This window comes from Mobula hypostoma, chromosome 12 (genome assembly GCF_963921235.1).
Source record: "Mobula hypostoma chromosome 12, sMobHyp1.1, whole genome shotgun sequence".
NCBI classification, from domain to species: Eukaryota; Metazoa; Chordata; class Chondrichthyes; order Myliobatiformes; family Myliobatidae; genus Mobula; species Mobula hypostoma.
In genome coordinates, this window is record NC_086108.1 from 38094012 (window position 1) to 38116143 (window position 22132).

General features: G+C 40.8%; 1 protein-coding gene across 2 annotated transcripts in view; it reads right to left on the reverse strand.

Moving 5' to 3' along the window:
* kcnt2a (potassium channel, subfamily T, member 2a) overlaps window positions 1-22132 on the reverse strand; it is a 1051023-nt gene that overhangs the window by 681372 nt on the left and 347519 nt on the right. For both annotated transcript variants that reach the window (XM_063063856.1, XM_063063854.1), the window contains one exon: window positions 1230-1289. In XM_063063856.1, the coding sequence (XP_062919926.1) occupies window positions 1230-1289 (60 nt within the window). Of the gene's footprint in view, window positions 1-1229; window positions 1290-22132 lie in introns of those variants that run through there.

Below are 22132 nucleotides of genomic sequence, written 5' to 3' on the forward strand. Positions count from 1 at the left end.
GGTATTGGTGTGGGTGGAGAATTGGTTAGCAGACAGGAAGCAAAGAGTGGGAATAAACGGGACCTTTTCAGAATGGCAGGCGGTGACTAGTGGGGTACCGCAAGACTCAGTGCTGGGACCCCAGTTGTTTACAATATATATTAATGACTTGGATGAGGGAATTAAATGCAGCATCTCTAAGTTTGCGGATGACACGAAGCTGGGTGGCAGTGTTAGCAGTGAGGAGGATGCTAAGAGGATGCAGGGTGACTTGGATAGGTTGGGTAGTGGGCAAACTCATGGCAGATGCAATTTAATGTGGATAAATGTGAAGTTATCCACTTTGGTGGCAAAAATAGGAAAACAGGTTATTATCTGAATGGTGGCCGATTAGGAAAAGGGGAGGTGCAATGAGACCTGGGTGTCATTATACACCAGTCATTGAAAGTGGGCATGCATGTACAGCAGGCGGTGAAAAAGGCGAATGGTATGCTGGCATTTATAGCGAGAGGATTCGAGTACAGGAGCAGGGAGGTACTACTGCAGTTGTACAAGGCCATGGTGAGACCACACCTGGAGTATTGTGTGCAGTTTTGGTCCCCTAAACTGAGGAAAGACATCTTTGCCATAGAGGGAGTACAAAGAAGGTTCACCAGATTGATTCCTGGGATGGCAGGACTTTCATATGAAGAAAGACTGGATGAACTGGGCTTGTACTCGTTGGAATTTAGAAGATTGAGGGGGGATCTGATTGAAACGTATAAGATCCTAAAGGGATTGGACAGGCTAGATGCAGGAAGATTGTTCCCGATGTTGGGGAAGTCCAGAACGAGGGGTCACAGTTTGAGGATAGAGGGGAAGCCTTTTAGGACCGAGATTAGGAAAAACTTCTTCACACAGAGAGTGGTGAATCTGTGGAATTCTCTGCCACAGGAAACTGTTGAGGCCAGTTCATTGGCTATGTTTAAGAGGGAGTTAGATATGGCCCTTGTGGCTACAGGGGTCAGGGGGTATGGAGGGAAGGCTGGGGCGGGGTTCTGAGTTGGATGATCGGCCATGATCATAATAAATGGCGGTGCAGGCTCGAAGGGCCGAATGGCCTACTCCTGCACCTATTTTCTATGTTCTATGTTTCTCCTGACCTTTGTTTCATGGCCAGCTAGTAAAACCAATCTGAAAGATCCCTTGAATCCAGAGAGTTTGTGCAAGCAGGGAGTTGCCAAGCAACCATTTCAAATCAAAAAGCTTACCTTATAGCTGAGATAAGCCAACAGCATTGTTTCAAAGAAACTTATCAAGGCCACGGTAACCTGAAAGGAAATAATAGAAATTAATACAATGAGCTATCAGAAGAATTCAGCCTCTGATGTTTTAACTAATCATTAAATAATCTTTTTAAGATATTACAGACTATACCGGCAATTCATTCTTAAATGTTGAATTAGGACAAATTCAATATTAACATTGCTGATTTCCAAATTTTACAAGATTATTACAAAAGCCACAAACTTAAAATTTTATTTTTTAGATAGGGAAAATGGTTATTAATAATTTCTTTAGCAGCCCTTGCATGGCTCTTTGTTAATTTAAGATTCATTAAATCACATTTTTGTGTTTAGTTACACAGAACTGTTAGTGCAACAGATGTTACAGTCAATGAGCTCCATGGTTTAATAAACACAACATTCTATGATGAGTTTACTCAAAATTCTACAGTGAAATACACATTTATTTTTAAATCATACTCTGCCTCGCTTTAATATTCCAGTTTCCAGCTAATTTCTTTCATCCTATCACGGAACTGATTTATAGAACATACATTTGTTTTTGTACCTGGATTTGCACATTTGGTTGTAAGCTGGGTGACCAGTTAATGTCTCCTTTTGTGATTTAGACAACCTTCAAAATTGTTTACTTGGGCATTACAAAACCTTCTTCTAAATAACGGTGTTATAAAGTAACAATAATTTGATTGTTGCAACATTCTGACTGAATTCATGCATTTTTCTGAATTTTGTCAAAATGTTAGATCAATTTACTAATTGGTCTATGAGAAAAAATGCTAGCTGAAATTGTCACAAAAAGTGAATAGGGATAGATATAGTGAACTCTATTTCCACCTATGGTTAGTGTACATAACAATCTGTCCATCAAACGTTTCATTTAATTAGATTGGGTCACACCAGCATAGATGATATTGCTTCAAGCACACCGGACACAATAGACGACACCAGCAGACTTGCAGGTGAAGTGTTGCCTCACTTGGAAGGACTGTTTGGGGTCCTGAATGGTGGTGAGGGAGGAGGTGTATGGACAGGAGAAGCACTTAGGCTGCTTGCAGGGATAGGTGCCTGGAGGGATATTAGTGGGGAGGAATGAATAGATGAAGGAATCACGGAGGGAGTGATCCCTGCAGAAAGTGGAGAGTGGGGGGAAGTAAAGATATGTTTAGTGGTGGGATCCCCTTGGAGATGAAGTTGCGGAGGATAATGTGTTGGATGCAGTGGCTGATGGAATGATAGGTAAGGACAAGAGGGACTCTATCACTATTACAACAGTGGAAGATGGTGTGAGTGCAGATGCACGCGAAATGGCCCCGAGTCCTCGGCTTTGCTTGTTGCTCGGCGGCTGGAGCAGGGTCGAAGCGCTTGGCCGAGATGGTGTTCGGTGTCGGAGGGCTGGTCGGAAGCTCGAAGTTTTCGGACGGACTCAGAGTTGGCTGCGGTCGAGTGCTTCCAATGCATCAGCAAGTTGCAGCACTTCCGTCTGTGTGAGATGATGGGGCTATCGGGACTTGAGACATTTTTTTACCGTGCCCTTGGTCTGCTCTTTATCAAATTACGGTATTGCTTTGCACTGTTGTAACTATATGTTATAATTATGTGGTTTTGTCAGTTTTAGTCTTGGTTTGTCCTGTGTTTTCTGTGATATCTTTCAGGAGGAACATTGTATCATTTTTTAATGCATGCATTTCTAAATGACAATAAACGAGGACTGAGTGTCCTCATAATCTAAATGGTGGAGAAGCAGGTGAGGGCAGCATCAGTCAAAGAGAGAGGGAAACCCTGTTCTTTAAAGAAAGGGGACATCTGTGATGTCCTGGAATGGAAAGTCACATTCTGGGAACAGTTGCAGCTGAGGCAAAGAAACAGGAGGCAGGGAGGGAAGAAGTGCAGTCAAGATTTTTGTTTACAGAAGATGGCGGATAAAGGCATAATCAAGATTTTTCACGAAACTTTGGCTGAGAAAACTTGGTGAAAGGAAGTGGTAAGTAAAACTAAAGCCCAGCAGTTTACTTCAGAATTGAAGACCTGTCTCAAGGCAACAAATGGGGTACGGTTGTTGGTCTGCAATGGGAAGGGCTTTGTACAGACCTGGAGCGGGTAAAATCCATAGGCTGATGAGGATTGAGTAAGGGGCGACCGTGGATGACAAGGGAAGTCAAGAACAGTATAAAAATAAAAGAGAGGAAGTATAACATAACAAGGATGAGTGGGAAGCCAGAGGATTGGGAAACTTTTAAGGAGCAATAGAAGATAACTAAAAAGGCAATACGGGGGGAAAAGATGAGGTACGAAGGTAAACTAGCCAAGAATATCGAGGAGGATAGTTAGAGCTTCTTTAGGTATGTGAAGAGAAAAAAGTTAGTTAAGACCAAAGTTGGGCCCTTGAAGACAGAAACGAGTGAAATTACTATGGGGAGCAAGGAAATGGCAAACAAGCTGAGAAGGTACTTTGGATCTCTCTTCACTAGGGAAGACACAAACAATCTCCCAGATGTAATAGTAGCCAGAGGACCTAGGGTAACAGAGGAACTAAAGGAAATTCGCATCAGGCACAAAATGGTGTTGGGTAAACTGACGAGACTGAAGGTTGATAAATCCCCAGGGCCTGATGGTCTGCATCCCAGGGTACTTAAGGAGGTGGCTCGGGAAATCGTGGAGGCATTGGTAATCATTTTCCAATGTTCTATAGAGTCAGGATCAGTTCCTGTAGATTGGAAGGTAGCTAATGTTACCCCATTTTTTAAGAAAGGAGGAGGAGAGAAAACAGACAATTATAGATCAGTTAGTCTGACATCAGTGGTAGGGAAGATGCTGGAATCAATTACGAAAGATGTATTAGTGGCATATTTGGATAGCAGTGGCAGGATAAGTCCGAGTCAGCATAGATTTACGAAGGGGAAATCATGCTTGACTAATCTTCTGGAATTTTTTGAGAATGTGACTATGAAAATGGACATGGGAAAGCCGGTGGATGTAGTGTACCTGGACTTTCAGAAAGCCTTTGATAAGGTCCCATATAGGATGTTAGTGTGCAAAATTAGAGCAAATGGTATTGGGGGTAGGGTACTGACACGGATAGAAAATTGGTTGGCAGACAGGAAACAAAGAGTAGGGATTAACGGTTCCTTTTCAGAATGGCGGGCAGTGACTAGTGGGGTTTCGCAAGGCTCGGTGCTGGGATCGCAGCTATTTACAATATACGTTAATGATTTAGATGAAGGGATTAAAGGTAACATTAGAAAATTTGCAGATGACACAAAGCTGAGTGGCAGTGTGAAATGTGAGGAGGATGTTATGAGAATACAGGGTGACTTGGACAGGTTGGGTGAGTGGCAGATGCATGGCAGGTGCAGTTTAATGTGGATAAATGTGAGGTTATCCACTTTGGTAGGAAGAACAGGAAGGCAGATTACTATCTGAATGGTGTCAAGTTAGGAAAAGGGGAAGTACAACGAGATCTAGGTGTCCTTGTTCATCAGTCACTGAAAGTAAGCATGCAGGTACAGCAGGCAGTGAAGAAAGCTAATGGCATGTTGGCCTTCATAACAAGAGGAATTGAGTATAGGAGCAAAGAGCTCCTTCTGCAGTTGTACAGGGCCCTGGTGAGACCACACCTGGCATATTGTGTACAGTTTTGGTCTCCAAATTTGAGGAAGGACATTCTAGCTATTGAGGGAGTGCAGCATAGGTTCACGAGGTTAATTCCCAGGATGGAGCGACTGTCATATGTTGAAAGATTGGAGCAACTGGGCTTGTATACACTGGAATTTAGAAGGATGAGAGGGCATCTGATTGAAACATATAAGATTATTAAGGGATTGGACACGCTGGAGGAAGGAAACATGTTCCCGATGTTGGGGGAGTTCGGATCCAGAGGCCACAGTTTAAGAATAAGACATAGACAATTTAGAGTGGAGTTGAGGAAAAACTTTTTCACACAGAGGGTTGTGGTTCTGTGGAATGCTCTGCCTCAGAAGGCAGCAGAGGCCAAATCTCTGGATTCTTTCAAAAAAGAGTTAGATAGAGCTCTTAAAGATAGCGGAGAAGGGATATGGGGAGAAGGCAGGAAAACGGTACTGATTGTGGATGATCAGCCATGATCATAGTGAATGGTGGTGCTGGCTCGAAGGGCTGAATGGCCTACTCCTGCACCTATTGTGTATTGTCTATTGATAGTACAATGGGGTCCTGTTCACACTGTAAGGAACTGACTTTCGTCTATAAGTCTATTGGGACCTGATGAACCCTTAAAATAGAGAAAACTAAATACAGCTAAGGTTGGAGGAGTTGTAGAAAGAATTAATAATAATTTGAAGACAATTTTGAAGCATCAAGTCGCAGTCAAAGGCAGTCGAGAAAAGGAGGAATGTGCAGCCAAAATCCAAAAGGGGAAGATGAAGGAAGGAGAAGCGCGGTGTCCGAAGAAACGACCACATCACTGCACGGTGGAGAGATGCACAAACCTTGGAATTAAAGACTGTCTGCAAAGAAGAATCAAGCTGCAAGGAAGTGCAAGAAGCATATCAGGTGAACTTGCTTCTTCGAAAGTGTTTTTCATGTGGATGTGTGCTTTTGTGCAAAATTTTTTAATCCACAACATTTATATGTTTGATCACATTGTATACAACATTTACAAATAAGAACAGTAGAACAGTAATGTATTCATTGATGGGAATTTGTTGTGCTTTACAGACAACAGTGCATTTATGAACATATATATTTTGCCTGCTTTGACTCATCAGACCATGTATGCCTCCGTATCCTGATAAATTGAAGTAGGTGTGTCGGTGCTACCTTAAGTGACTGTCATGTGGTTATGGCTTGTAATGTTGTTGACATCTTGCAGATAGTTCAGTTGCACACACTGTAATGAAGTGCTTTTAGTCCCGACGGAACCCTTAAATCAACTGAACATAATACAGTCAAGTTGGGAAGAAATGGAAGGGATGTGGCATGTTATCAAGACAATTTCAAAGTACCATTTCAGAGTAAGATTGTATTAATGGTATCTGATTTTCACAAAAATATGTGGTATTTACAGTACTGTACAAAAGTCTTAGGTATATATATATGTGTGTGTGTGTGTGTGTGTGTGTGTGTGTGTGTGTGTGTGTGTGTGTAGCTAGCAACACACACAAAATTCTGGAGGAACTCACCAGGTCAGGCAGCATCTATGGAAATGAATAAACAGATGATGTTTCAGGCAAAGACCCTTCTTCAGGACTGGAAAGGTAGTGGAAGGAGAAATCAATATTTATGAAATCAGGTTGGAGGCTATCCAGGCGGAATATAAGTGTTACTCCTCCACCCTGAGGGTGGCCTCATGTTGGCACAAGAAGAGGCCTAGAACTGACACGTTGAAATGGGAATAGGAATCAGAGTTAAAATGTTTGGCCACCGGGGAATCTCACTTGTGGCGGATGATGCAGAGGTGCTCGACGAAGCGGTCTCACAATAATTTTTATTCTTGGTGGGGGGAGGGGAAGGAGGATAGCAAGGAGATGATAGATGAGGCCAGGTGGGTAGGAAAGATAAAGGGCTGGAGAGGAAGAAATCTGATAGGAGATGAGAGTGGACCACAGGAGAAAGGGAAGGTGGAGGTGATAGGCAGGTGAGAAGAGGTAAGTGGCCAGTGTGGGCAACAGAAGAAGGGGGGGGGGGTGGAGGAATTTTTTTAACAGGGAGAAAATCAGTATTTATGCCATTAGGCTGGAGGCTACCCAGATGGGTTATAAGGTGTTGCTCCTCCACACTGAAGGTGACCTCATCTTGGTACAATAGGAAGCCATGGACTGTCATGTCAGAACGGGAATGTGAATGGGAATTAAAATATTTGACCACTGGAAAGTTCTGCTTTTGGCAGATGGAGCAGAGGTATTTCATTTGGGTAGGCTCCAACCTGATGGCATAAATATTGATTTCTCCCTCCTGTAAAAAAAAGGGGGAGAAGCACCTTACACCTCCTTTGGTAGAGACATATCTCCACACCACCACCAAAACGCATATGCTTCCACAATAATAATTGATTACCACCTCTGAACTTTCCCTGGCTAATTTCATGTCTCAAGAAATTTACCCAGTAGGTATGACATAATCACCAGGAAGGATACAGCTCAATCCCAAATGAGTGCAGTTTGGCTGATCTGTTAGTGTTGACAGCAGAACACAGCATGATATATATCCTGCAAACCTAACTACTGTGCAATTGTAGATGCTGACTGAAGACAGTTAAAGATCTTCAAACACCTACTGACAAAACTTGTATACAGTATTAATAATAACAAGCTGAAATCAATAAAGCATGAACATCAGCAGTCAAAAAGCTTTGCTCAAGTGACAGTAGAAAAATTGGATAGTTAAACTGCAAGAAAATGTATACGAGCTAAAGATAAGAGATAATGGCAGTGGTGGCAAGAAGTGGGGAAAACAAATGGTCTCTAACTCATTTTCATATCCATTTTTGCAACTAGTTCTCTGCATCCTTGTATGCTGCTTCCTCCTGCTTCTGCAGTGATTCGGTAGACATAATTGTGTAGTTAGTATTCTGACCACAAATGATAGCCTGATTTAAGTGACGGTCACTGTAAGATCTCATAATGTAGATTGATCAAAAGGTTAGAATTCCAGGGGATCAAAGCAGATTCCTTTAATTATGTAAATATAAGGAGATGGGTTATAAAGGTCGCTGATGCAAAAATTGACGTGCAAAAGGAAGTCATAGACTACAGGGAGATTTCAATAGACTAGCAATGAGGCCTTGAAATTGGAGAATGGAACTCAATCTACAGAACTGTCTGGAGGGCAACCTAGGCAAGAGAATACACAACCAGCAGCAGAATTCTGAAGATCTACAGAGGAACACAGAGATGTAAAACAAACACAAGACAATAAGGAAAGATAGTTAAGGCGGCATCCAAGATGTTTTCCTACACCATGTAGACCACAGAATGTAAGACAAGGTACTGTACATCATCTTAAAATTACATAAAACATGAAAGCAGAGTGCTGGTTAGCCCATCACAGTAAATAAGGAACATGAAAAGGAGACTTAGAAGGATATTGCCAGCGCTGCAGAAGTTCGGTTGTTACCACAATTAGCTAAATTGTGGCTATTTTCTTCAGAACACTAGGGGCTTAGAGATTTATTGAAGTGTATAAAATTGAAAGAGGCTTGGATAGGGTAAATGTGTAACATTTTATTTCCCTTCACAGGGTGAGCAGTAACTAGGACGAAAAAGGACAAAAGCCACTTCACCCTCTAAATCTTCTATGAGGTTGGGGAAATGTAGTCAGGAAGGATGGTGGCAATGCATTTAGATAAGCAATTGCAATGTCATATTCTGCACAATTATGGAACAGGTATTGAAAGGCAAGGTTAGTCTGATGGCTTTTCTTTGGCAGGAGAAAGAAAACACTCATCTCAAACCTCCGCTACCTTGTGACTCTTCAAGGCTTCAGCAAAGAAAGACTTCAGTCAGAGAAAGCAAAAGAAAGGAAAGGCTCTAGGTTAAGTTTCTTTTTCCTTCTCTCTTTTATATCTGCTCAGCTAGGACAGTAGAGATGTCAGGCAGGATAGTGGAATGCTCCTCTTGCAGGATGTGGGAAGGCAGGGAAACCTCTGGTTAGGGGTAGTAGGGTTTGGTTGAACTAACAGAGGAAGGTCACAGTGGTTGGGTCTCTGGCACTGAGTCCGGCTTTGTGACTCAGAAGGGAAGGAGGGAGAAGAGGCACGCTGTGGTCATAGGGGATACGATAGTTAGGGGCACATACAGGAGGTTCTGAAGATTCCCAGATGGTACGTTGCCTCTCAGGTGCCAGGGATATCTTGAGTTGACTTCTCAGCATTCTGAAGTGGGAAGATGAACAGCCAGAATTCGTGGTCCATGTAGGTCGAGTGACAAGGTTCTACACAGAGAGTTCCGGGAGTTAAGTGCTAAGTTAAAGGGCAGGACCTCAAGGATTGTGATCGCTGGATTGCTACCCATGCCATGTGCTAGTGAGGCCAGAACTAGGACGATTACACAGTTCAAAATGTGGCTATGGAGTTGGTGTAGGAGGGAGGGCATAACATTTTTGGATCATTGGGCTCTCTTCCAGGGAAGGTGGGACCGGTACAGATGGGACAGTTTGCACCTGAACTAGATGGGGATTAACTAACATCCTAGTGGGAAGGTTTCTTAATGCTGTACAGTGGGTTTTAATTTAGAGATGCAGGGGATGGGAACCAGAGAGCTAGAACAGTTAGTGGAGAGGTTTTGGAGGCAGATGTTGGTAAGACCTCAGACAAGGTTAGGATTCAAAAGGTTGAGCATGGTGCGACTAGTGTCCAGAGCTGTGAGGTCCAGACATCGGCCTGCACCCTGCCTTGGGCAGCTGCATCCTAAACTTCCTCTCAGATCGCCGGCAAGTGGTAAGAGTGGACTCCCTCACCTCTGCCCCTCTGACCCTCAACACAGGTGCCCCTCAGGGCTGTGTACTAAGCCCCTTTCTTTACTCTCTGTATACCCACGACTGTATCGCCACCCACAGCTCCAATCTGCTTATCAAATTTGCTGATGATTCTACATTGATTGGCCTTATCTCAAATAATAACAAGGTAGCCTACAGAGAAAAAGTCATCACACTGACACAGTGGTGACTAAGAAAACAACCTCTCCCTCAATGTCGCAAAAACAAAGGAGCTGGTTGTGGACCACAGGAGGAATGAAGACAGGCTAGCCCCTATTGCAATCAATAGATTTGGGGTTGAGAGGGAGGACAGCTTTAAGTTTCTCGGCATACACATCACTGAGGATCTCACGCGTTGTATGGTGAAAAAAGCACAACAGCGCCTTTCACCTCAGACGGTTGAAGCAGTTTGGCATGAGTCCCCAAATCCTAAGGACTTTGTACAGGGGCACAATTAAGAGCATTCTGACTGGCACTATCACTGCCTGGTATGGGATCTGTACTTCCCTCAATCACAGGATTTTGCAGAGAGTGGTATGGACAGCCCAGCGCATATGTAGATGTGAACTTCCCACTATTCAGGACATTTACAGAGAAAGATGCATAAACAAGGCCCAAAGTATCATTAAGGACCTGAGGCATCCCAGCCACAAAAGGTTCCAGCTGTTACCATCCAGGAAACAGTACTACAGCATAAAAGCCAGGACCAACAGGTTCCAGGACTGCTTCTTCCACCAGGCCATCAGACTGATTAATTCACACTGATTTTTATGCTATATTGACTGCCCTGTTGTACATATTATATATTACAAATTACTATAAATTACACATTGCACATTTAGATGGAGATGTAACGTAAAGATCCTCATGTGAAGGACATAAGAAATAACGTCAATTCAATTCAATACTTCAATGCAAGAAATATTGTAGGAAAGGCAGGTGATAGTGCAAAAGATGAGGCAGCTGGTATATAAACGGGGACAATGTGTCACGAGGAGTGGCTGTTGATAGGACAAAACTGCAGTCAACAGGATATCCTGCAACATAAAAGGCAGACAAAATTGAAAAGGGTTAGTACAGGTCTGAAGGTGTGATATTTGATTGTGTGCAGTATAAGGAATAAGGTATATATGAACATGTAGCATAGTTGCAGATTGACAGGTATGATGTTGCAAGCAACACTAAATCATGGCTAAAAGAAGATTATAGCTGGGAGCTTAATGTCAAAGGATAAACATTGTATAGAAAGGACAGGCAGGAATGCAGAGGGGATGGCGTAGCTCTGTTGGTAAAAAATGAAATCAAGTCATTAGAAAGAGGTGACATAGAGTCAGAAGGTGTTAAATCATTGTGGATAGAGCTAAGGAACTGCAAGGGTAAAAAGACTCTGATGAGTTGTGTGCAGACCCCCAAACAGTAGTAAGGATGTGGTCTACTAATTACAACAGGAGATAAAAAAAAATGCATGCCAAAAACACAATGTTACAATAGTCATGAGGGATTTCAATATGCAGGTAGATTGAGAAAATCAGTTTGGTGCTGGATTCCAAGAGGGGGTACTTCTGAAGTGCCCGTGAAATTGCTTTTTAGTGCAGCTCATAGTTGAGCCCACTGGTGGACCAGATATACTGGATTGTGCGTTGGCAATGAACCAAAATGTTTAGAGAGTTTAAGGTAAAAGAACCCTTATGGATAAATACTCATAATATGATTGAATTCACCCTGAAATTTGAGAGGAAGAAGCTAAAGTCAGATGTATCAGTATTACAATGGAGTAAAGGGAATTACAAAGGCATAAGAGAGGAGATGACCAGAATTGATTGGAAAAGAACACTGGCAGGGATGATGGCAGATCAGCAATGGCTGGAATTTCTGGAAGCAATTTGGAAGGTACGGGATATATACATCCTAAAGAGAAATAAGTATTCTAAAGGGAAGATGGCACAAGCGTGACTAACAAAAGAAGTCAAAACCAACATAAAAGTCAAAGAGAGGGTATATAATAGTGCAAAAATTAGTGGGTAGTTAGAGGATTGGGAAGCTTTTAAAAACCAACATAAGGCAACAAAAAAGTATTTAAGAAGGTAAAAATGGAATATGAAAGTAAGCTAACCAGTAATATTAAAGGGATACTATAAGTTTCTTCAGATACATAAAGTGTAAAAGAGAGGTTGAGTGCATAAGAGACCACTGGAAAATGATGCTGCAGAGGTAGTAATGGGGCACAAGGAAATAGCAGATGAACTGTATAAGTATTTCGCATCAGTCTTCTCTGTGGAAGACACTAATAGTTTGGTGGAAGTTCCAGGTATCAAAGGTTATGAGGTGTGTGAAGTTACCATGACTAGGGAGAAGGTTCTTGGGAAACTGAAAGGTCTGAAGGTAGATAAATTGCCTGGACCAGATGGTGTAAACCCCAAGGTTCTGAAAGAGGTGGCTGAAGAGATTGTGGAGGCATTAGTAATGACCTTCTAAGAGTCACTAGATTTCAGAATGGTTCTGAAAGACTGGAAAATTGCAAATGTCACTCCACTCTTCAAAAAGGGATAGAGGCAGAAGAAAGGAAACTATAGGTCAGTTAGTCTGAACTCAGTGGTTCAGAAGACGGTGGAGTTGATTATTAAGGATGTGGGCTCAGGGTACTTGGAGGCACACAATAAAATAGGTGATAGTCAACATGGAAGGGAAAATCTTGTCTGACAAGTTGGTTGGAATTCTACTAAGAAATAACATGCAGGATAGACAAAGGAGAATCGGTTGATGTTATTGATTTGGATTTTCAGAAGACCTTTCACAAGGTGCCACACATGAGGCTACTTAACAAGCTATGAGCCTATGGGATTACAGGAAAGGTTCTAGCATAGATAAAGAAGCGGCTGATTAGCAGGAGGCAAAGAGTGGGAATACGGGGAGTCTTTTCCTGGTTGGCTGCCATTGACTAGTCCTGCTCCACAGGGGTCTGTGTTTGGACCTACTCTTTTTACGTTATATGTCAATGATTTGGATGATGGAATTGATGGCTTTGTTGCAAAGTTTGCAGACGATGTGATGATAGGTGGAGGGGCAGATTGTTTTAAGGACGTTGAAAGACTACAGGACTTAGACAAAATAGGAGAATGGGCAAAGAAATGGCAGATGGCATACCGTGTCGGGAAGTGTATGGTCAGGTACTTTGGTAGAAGAAATGAAAGAGTTGATTATTTGCTAAGTGAAGAGAAAACACAAAAAAATGAGGTGCAAATGGACTTGAAAGTCATTGTGCAAGATTCCCTATCGGTTAAATTGCAGGTTGAGTCTGTGTTGACGAAGGCAAATGCAATGCTAGCATTCATTTCAAAAGGATTAGAATATAGAAACAAGGATGGGATTTTGAGAATTTATGAAGCACTAGTAAAAGCTCACTTGGAGAATTGTGAGTAATTTTGGGCCTTTTACCTTAGAAAGGATGTGCTGAAAAAGGAGGGGGTTCAAAGGGGATTTATGAAAATGATTTCTGGGTTGAATAGTTTGTCAGGTGAAGAGTGTTTGATGGCTCTGGGCCTGTATTCACTAGAATTCAGAAGAATGGTAGGGGGAGACCTCATTGAAACTTATGAAATCATGAAAGGTCTCAATAGAGTGGATCTGGAGAGGATGTTCCCTATGATGGGAGAGTCTAAGACCAGAGGACAAAGCCTCAGAATAGAGAGGTGTCCTTTTCGACTTGAGATGAGGAGGAATTTCTTTAGCCAGAGAGTGGTGAATTCGTGGAATTCTTTGCCAGAGGCAGCTGTCGAGATCAAGTCTGTATGTATATTTAAGGCAGAGACTGATAGATTCTTGATTGGTCAGAGCATATGGGGAGAAGGCAGGAGATTGGGGCTGAGAGGAAATTTGGATCAGCCAAGATGAAATGGTGGACAGACTTGATGGGCCAAATGGCCTAATTCTGCTCCTTTATCTTATGGTCCTATGGTGTAAGTAATGACAGCAATTGCAAAGGACCGTGAAACTTGTTTAAATGGGCACTTTCATCAATATGGACTATTTGGGCAAAATGGTCTGTTTTGTGCTGCATGGCTCTGTTAAGGCAGCAAGTAAGAGATGTCTCAGTGTTCACCGTATTAACTCCGGGTGATACCAGCAACAGGTAGTAATTTAATGAAAGATACTTTATTCGTGAAATGGTTTAGAGACAGGTGGCATGCTTATAGTTACTTTCTCTCTAACACATCTTTTCCTACAGAGCCTTTTGTTCCCAAACACTGTCCCAATAAAAGCCTGCATTTAGATGCATGAGCACTAAAGGGATAACGTGATTGTAGGAACATAGATTCTTCATGGACTGGTATTACATAAAAAAACATATTGTGTCCCTACTTAATAGAAGATGAAAGACAGTCCAAACAATGTTTGGGTTAATGGTCCATCCTTCCCAAACCAATCCAAACTGGTTGTAGTTCATCAGAGGCCTATTATTGATCTGTAATGTTTTCTCTCTAGAGCAGAGGTTCCCAACCTGGGGTCTACGGTGTGCTTGGTTAACGGAAGCGGTCCATGGCATAATAAAAAGTTGGGAACCCCTGCTCTAGAGGTAGTAAAACATCCCCATATAAGTTTCCTTTATAGTCATCTTGCTAATATGGCAGTTCTTGTATTGATGGTGGGAGCTCTTCCTCTGCAAGGAATTCATGATCTAGGATAGGGTACTTTTTGGTCTGTATGGCGTCAATCTTTTGTAGGTTTTATCCTTGCTGCATCTGTAGATCTCTGTTCTGGTAGCTTTGTATTCCTCTGCCTATCCCCTGTTGTCCTCAATTTTCAACAGCTCAGTTTAAGGAGCAGAGTTCTGGTTCACATTCAGAAGGAAGTCTTTGCACTTTGCCGATCATCATCCTTCGGGCACAGTATTGCAGAAAGTCAAGAAACTCAACAAGAATCTGATGGTGATATTGCAGCCTTCTACAGAAATTCTTTCCATTACTCTGTGGAAATCAAGCTGATATCTGGTGATCAAACAGCCAGTCATTTAAGAACCTCCCGAAGTTACCTGCAATGAATAGGAAGCCTCTAAATGTGATCTGTACCTTCAGGATGTTGAGCTGGCAGACTGTATTGGAAGCTTGGGAATTACTGTTGTTAGATAGCTGCTCTCTGTGAAATCCCTCCCCCAGAAATTTGTAAAATGCTCACCTGTAACCAAACACAATTTCCCCTCTAGGTGGAACATAAGTGATCTTTGCTCAGGATTTATCTGAAAACCAGTAAGGGAGAAATGTTTCATTTGATCTACCTAATAATTGAAATGTGTAGGTCTCAAACTCCCTCACATTGTCTCTCACCTTCCTTTTCATCCTAAGCCAGTACAACCTTTCTCTTCTTATACAGTGGCATGCAAAAGTTTGGGCACCCCTAGTCAAAATTTCTGTTACTGTGAATAGCTAAGCGAGTAAAAGATGAACTGATTTCCAAAAGGCATGAAGTTAAAGATGACACATTTCTTTAATATCTTAAGCAAGAAAACTTTTTTATTTCTATCTTTTACAGTTTCAAAATAACGAAAAAGCAAAAGGGCCCGAAGCAAAAGTTTGGGCACCCTGCATGGTCAGTACTTAGTAACACCCCCTTTGGCAAGTATCACAGCTTGTAAAAGCTTTTTGTAGCCAGCTAAGTGTCTTTCAATTCTTGTTTGGGGGATTTTTGCCCATTCTTCCTTGCAAAAGGCTTCTAGTTCTGTGAGATTCTTGGGCCGTCTTGCATGCACTGCTCTTTTGAGGTCTATCCACAGACTCTCGATGATGTTTAGGTCAGGGGACTGTGAGGACCATGGCAAAACCTTCAGCTTGCGCCTCTTGAGGTAGTCCATTGTGGACTTTGAGGTGTGTTTCGGTTCATTATCCTGTTGTAAAAGCAATCCTCTTTTCATCTTCGGCTTTTTTACAGACGGTGTGATGTTTGCTCCCAGAATTTGCTGGTATTTAATTGAATACATTCTTCCCTCTACCAGTAAATGTTTCCCGTGCCACTGGCTGCGACACAAGCCCAAAGCATGATTGATCCACCCCCGTGCTTAACAGTTGGAGAGCAAATACCTTTGCTCATTGCAGCTAAAAAGTTCTATTCAGAAGGTTCAAAGAAAAATTTAAACAAAACTGATGCATTTTAGAAACAAGTCCTGTGGACTGATGAAGTTAAAATAGAAGTTTTTGGCTGCAATGAGCAAAGGTATGTTTGGAGAAAAAAGGGTGCAGAATTTCATGAAAAGAACACCTCTCCAACCGTTAAGCACGGGGGTGGATCAATCATGCTTTGGGCTTGTGTCGCAGCCAGTGGCACGGGGAACATTTACTGGTAGAGGGAAGTATGAATTTAATTAAATACCAGCAAATTCTGGAAGCAAACATCACACCATCTGTAAAAAAGCCGAAGATGAAAAGAGGATGGCTTCTACAACAGGATAATGAACCTAAGCACACCTCAAAATCCACAATGGACTACCTCAAGAGGCGCAAGCTGAAGGTTTTGCCATGGTCCTCACAGTCCCCTGACCTAAACATCATCGAGAATCTGTGGATAGATCTCAAAAGAGCAGTCCATGCAAAACGGCCCAAGAATCTCACAGAACTAGAAGCCTTTTGCAAGGAAGAATGGGCAAAAATCCCCCAAACAAGAATTGAAAGACTCTTAGCTGGCTACAAAAGGTGTTTACAAGCTGTGATACTTGCCAAAGGGGGTGTTACTAAGTACTGCCATGCAGGGTGCCCAAACTTTTGCTTCGGGCCCTTTTGCTTTTTTGTTATTTTGAAACTATAAAAGAAGGAAATAAAAAAGCAATCTTACTTAAAATATTAAAGAAATGTGTCATCTTTAACTTTATGCCTTTTGGAAATCAGTTCATCTTTTATCCACTTAGCTATTCACAGTAACAGAAATTTTGACCAGGGGTGCCCAAACTTTTGCATGCAATTATATATAAGCACCCCTTCCCTCATAAATATATGAGGTAGGTGAATTGATCACATAATTTCTTCATAACAATTATCCATTTACATTTGAAGATCTATTTGCATTGTTACCCAACCCTTATCTTCTGTGGAGGCAAGAGCAGAGCTACCTTTTGATGTTTTCTATCCTGTCTGAATCATTTGCTTCAGGCAATGCCTTGTGCCAGCTTGTCTGATAGCCTCTTTCATCTCCTGCAGTGATTGGAGTATCTCACCACATTTTTTCATGCTCTGAATCCAAAGCTTCTCTTATAGCCTCAGTACCCATTCTGTCCAACATGCTGGCTAAGCCCACAACTCTCTAATACTTAATAGCAATGTTTTCAAGTGGTTTGCAATCACTGTGCACGTATGTAGCTATTTGATTTGTACACCAGTGAAACTTCTCCTATCCAAAGATCGCAGCAAGTGGCTCCTTCCCTCTTTGTGCATAACTCCTCTCCATAACCATCACAACTCTGCATGTGGCTGATTTTACAGCAATACTGTTGCTCCCAGACACTCTTGGAAGTGCTTGCTTACAGCTGTCTGCTGCTTATCATAAACTATAGAAATGTAGGCTTGACAATGACTCTCAAGATTCTTAAAGTTCAGCATCTTCAGAGAATATCTCTCGGCTGCCTTCAGTGTAGTCTTTCTGTACTTTAACAGCGTATGACTTGCTGGTTTTAATTGCATCCACCTGAAAGCGACAGTTTGCTTGAGCAAGACATTATGCTTTGGTCCAGAGTCATGCTAAGATACTGTAGTACTGGTTACACCTGCACTGAGGTTTTGGTGTAACTATATCTAATGGCTATTCCTTCCACAGTTGTGATTTTGTTTGGCACCAGGTACATACTTTTCAACTGGAGTTATCTGCTGCAGTATTTATTCCATTAAGAACAGATCAAAGTAATTTCCTACTCCTGGTTGCAGGTAATGAACAATAACTACCAAATGATACATTTTTGGGCAGGTTGCAATATGGTTATAATACATTTATAAGCATGCTCCATTAACCTCACTTACGAGTTTTATATTACACAACAACTGTCTTCCATTTAACCAATGAGTTACAATCAAATCTTTATTACCAGCAGTCTGCTACGGCCAGCTCAAAGTACAGTGTGAACAGTTCCTATTACCATCTCCATTTTTTAGATAAGTTACATCCCTGGAAATCCAACATCTTGGGCAACTTTACTTGTTTCAATGTTTGTCCTTCCAACTGAATCACTTAATTCATTATCTCAATGAATGATTAAGCCCAACTTCAGGTATTCCAAATCAGGAATGGCATCTACATTTCAGAATTTCATCAGCTACCAGATGTCCACTCAGTATCGCTTTATAACCTGTGAAAGTGGTTCAAAAGTACAACCATCAATACAGATACAACAGAGCTTACTGTTGTTTTATTTCCCCCACAAGTAGCCTTTCTGTGTGGAAACTCATCCCCAAATAGTGCTATATTGTTCTGTGTTTCTTTTAATCCTGCCATATAATACAATCCATTAGCTAACAGCATTAAAGGAACCACAGAAAAATATAGCACATGAAGCATATATTATGAAAGGTACTGTATAAATTAAATGATTTGTTTTCTTTTGAACTGCTAGACTAATAACATGAGCCTTTTTAAAGTTGCACCAAAACACGAGTCTCACATCACAGTAGCAATTATTAATGTCACCATGAAATCAGACTGTAAAACAAAATTTGAGCTAAGATATTTAAAAAAATTTTCATCCTTGAGGCAGAAAAAGAGTGGGTGGTTCCCTTCAGACTGAGTTGTTTTTTTCACTATACACAGTGGCTCAGTCTGTTCCCGATGTGTGGTATCTGCTTTTTGTCTTGTAGGAACTCCAGCGCCAACGATGATGGCATATTTCTTATATTTTGTAGTACTAGGAATATCGTATAGACTGATAGCCTTTTAATATTTCCCAAGGCTCATGAAAGGGTCAAAGCAGTCAATACCCTCTGCCAAAAATAAATGGCTCACTGAAAAACAATAACATTTCCTGACTATTTTGTGCAGACAGCATAAATTATTTTCAAATTTCAGACAGTAATAATCAGCTTGTGTAGTTAAATGCAAGCCAGAGAAAGAAAGAATAGAGAGCCACATTAGATTTGTCTGTAAGCTTTCAAAAAATCGGTGAAATCTGACCTTATCTGAAAAGTAATCAAAACTATGAGCAAGCTAATGGATGGAAACTAATTTGTTACATGTATGAATGTCAGCCCATTTGTACAGAAAGTCTGTGAGAACTTATGTTTCCAATCAGCACTGTCCCTTCTAAGCTGCACAGGTGTGTGACCGTGCAGTAACTGAATCACACTTAGTCTTTGTTGCCATGCAGCTGCAATTTTCCTTTAAATAATGTTAACATAATTTTGAAATCTAGGTTAATATAATTCTGAAATACCCTGTAATTAATTATGATAATGAATATAATCCATTCATTTTCTAAATAATAAATGTACCACAAAGTTTACTTTGAAATATTTTAGAGCTTCAGTGTGTTTACATTGTCAAGGTTTCAAGTTACAACTTATAAAAGTAATTATACTATGGAAGTCGGTAGTTCATTGTTAATGAACTGCCAGCCTGCTGAACACCAATGCCATCTAATCAAAATATTTTACTTTTACCATTGTGCCTGTCAGCTGTTTTGGCTTGGGTTCAAAATTGTGGTTTCCCTTCCTTTGATGTGAAAACTTCTAAGTTCTGACTTTTTGGTAATAATCTTTCAAAACAATCATAATCTACAAAGAATTTTTAAATAAAAAATTGTTAGAACAAGGTAAAAATCTGATACTGTAAAATTGCGTGACTGCGGTTATTTTATTAAAATTATAAATTTTTAATTTGTTAAATTTTTATATTTAAAAATAATTAAACAATAATGAAATAATTATTATTATGTTTAGTATTCATAAATAATATTATTTTTAATATCCTAAGGATGTCAAAATAGAAAGCAGAAAACTTAAATGCTTTGAAGTATAAAATTTGTACAAAGTACAAGGTTTGTACTGAAGAAAGTAGCTGGAGAGATTGCAGAGGCATTCATGATGATCTTTCAAGAATCAATAGATTCTGGCATTTTACAGGATGACTGCAAAATTGTAAATGTTACTCCACTATTTAAGAAGGGTGGGAGGCAGCAGAAAGGAAACTATAGACCTGTTAGCCTGACATCAGTGGTTGGGACGTTGTTGGAATTGAGTGTTAGGGATGAGATTACGGAGTACCTGGAGGCACATGTCAAGATAGGCCAAAGACAGCATGGTCTCCTGCAAGGAAAATCCTGCCTGTCAAATCTACTGCAGTTCTTTGAGGAAATTACAAACAGGGTAGACAAAGGAAATGTAGTAGACGTGAGGTACTTGGATTTTCAAAAGGCCTTTAACAAGGTGCTGCACATAAGGCTACTTAGCAAGGTAATAGCCCATGGATTTACAGGGAAGTTACTTGCATGGTTGGAGCATTGGCTGGTCCACAGAAAACAGAGAGTGAGAAATAAGGGATCCTATTCTGGCTGGCTGCAGCTTACCAGTGGAATTTCACAGGGGTCGCTGTTGGGACCGCTGCTTTTTATGATGTATGTCAATGATTTGGACCATGCTATTAATGGATTTGTGGCTAAATTTGATGATGATACAAAGATAGGTGGAGGAGCGATTAGTGTTGAGGAGACAGAAAGACTTTGATAGTTTAGGGGAATGGGCAAAGAAGTGGCAAATGAAATACTATGTTGGAAAGTGTATAGTCATGCACTTTGGTGGAAGAAATAAACGGGCAGACTGTTATTTAGATGGAGAGAGAATTCAAAATGCAGAGATGCAAAGGGACTTGGGAGTCCTTGTGCAAGATACCCTAAGGGTTAACCTCCAGGTTGAATTGGTTATGAAGAAGGCAAGTGCAATGTTGGCATTCATTTCTAAAGGTATAGAATACAAGAGCAGGGATGTGATGTTGAGGCTCTATAAGGCACTCATGAGACCCCACTTGGAGTATTGTGTGCAGTTTTGGGCTCCTTATTTTAGAAAGGATATACTGACATAAGAGAGGGTTCAGAGAAGATTCACAAGAATGATTCCAGGACTAAAAGGGTTACCGTATGAGGAAAGTCTAGCAGCTCTTGGGCTGCATTCCCTGGAGTTCAGGAGAATGAGGGGGGATCTCATAGGAACATTTTGAATGTTAAAAGGCCTGAACAGATTAGATATGGCAAAGTTATTTCCCATGGTAGGGGATTCTAGGACAAGAGGGCATGACTTCAGGATTGAAGGACATCCATTTAGAACTCGGATGTGGAGAAATTACTTTAGGCAGAGGGTGGTAAATCCATGGAATTTGTTGCCATGAGCAGCTGTGGAGGCCAAATCATCGGGTGTATTTCAGGCAGAGATAGTTATGTTCTTGATTAGCCAGGGCATCAAAGGGTACAGGGTGAAGGCAGGGGAATGGGGGTGACTGGAACAATTAGATAAGCGCATGATTGAATGGCAGAGCATATTTGATGGGATAAATGGCCTACTTCTGCTCCTATATCTTATAGTCTAATTTATGAGAGAATGATTTTTGCAACTAATACTGAACTACCGTCTTGGCATCAAAAACCAAAAATTAAAGTTGGTGATTTTTTTCCATATCAAGGTCATTTGTGCAGAAGGAAAATTTGGAGGTGAGTTCAATGGTGAAAATATGGGAAGAATGGAAGTTAGATTACTTAAAACGATGTCTTAACCAGAGAATTCATAAAGATGCAGTTTCCAAATTATGCAACCAGACAAAATGTGGAATTTTGCACATGTTAACTGAAACTCCACTTCTAGTGCTGACTGCAAACCTAGATTCCGATTTATGAATTCAATCAAATCTAAATCCAAAAATAGACTAGAAGAGGAACACTTGGATGATCTAATGAAGATTAAGACATATCCTTCATCTGGTGAAGCAAGAGAGAAAATGATGCACAAAAGAGTCTAACTCTGATATTGTCAAAATGGTAATTGATAACATTATGTTAGCAATTAAAATTAATTATTTTTATGCATTCTGTGCAAGGAAACCATGCAAACATGGCCAAATATGTAAATATACCAGAGAGTTGGTACAGCAAGAACTATGTATTTGAATTTGTTGAGTGCATCAGCTTTGTGTTTCAGAAACAGATAATGGCAGAATTGCGGAATCTTCTTTCCACACACGAATTACTAATGAAAGTACAGACATTTCTGTACAGACAATGTTAATTTTTTATTTTAAGTTTTAACAGTAAAATGAAACATCCTATGAAACTTGTGTTTGTGGATGTTTTGACACTGCACATGACAATATCACTATTGTTGAAGCAATAAAAACATTTTATCTGAACAACAATTTTGATATTCAAAAAATGGTGATGTTTACATCAGACGCAGCAAATGCTATGCTTGGAA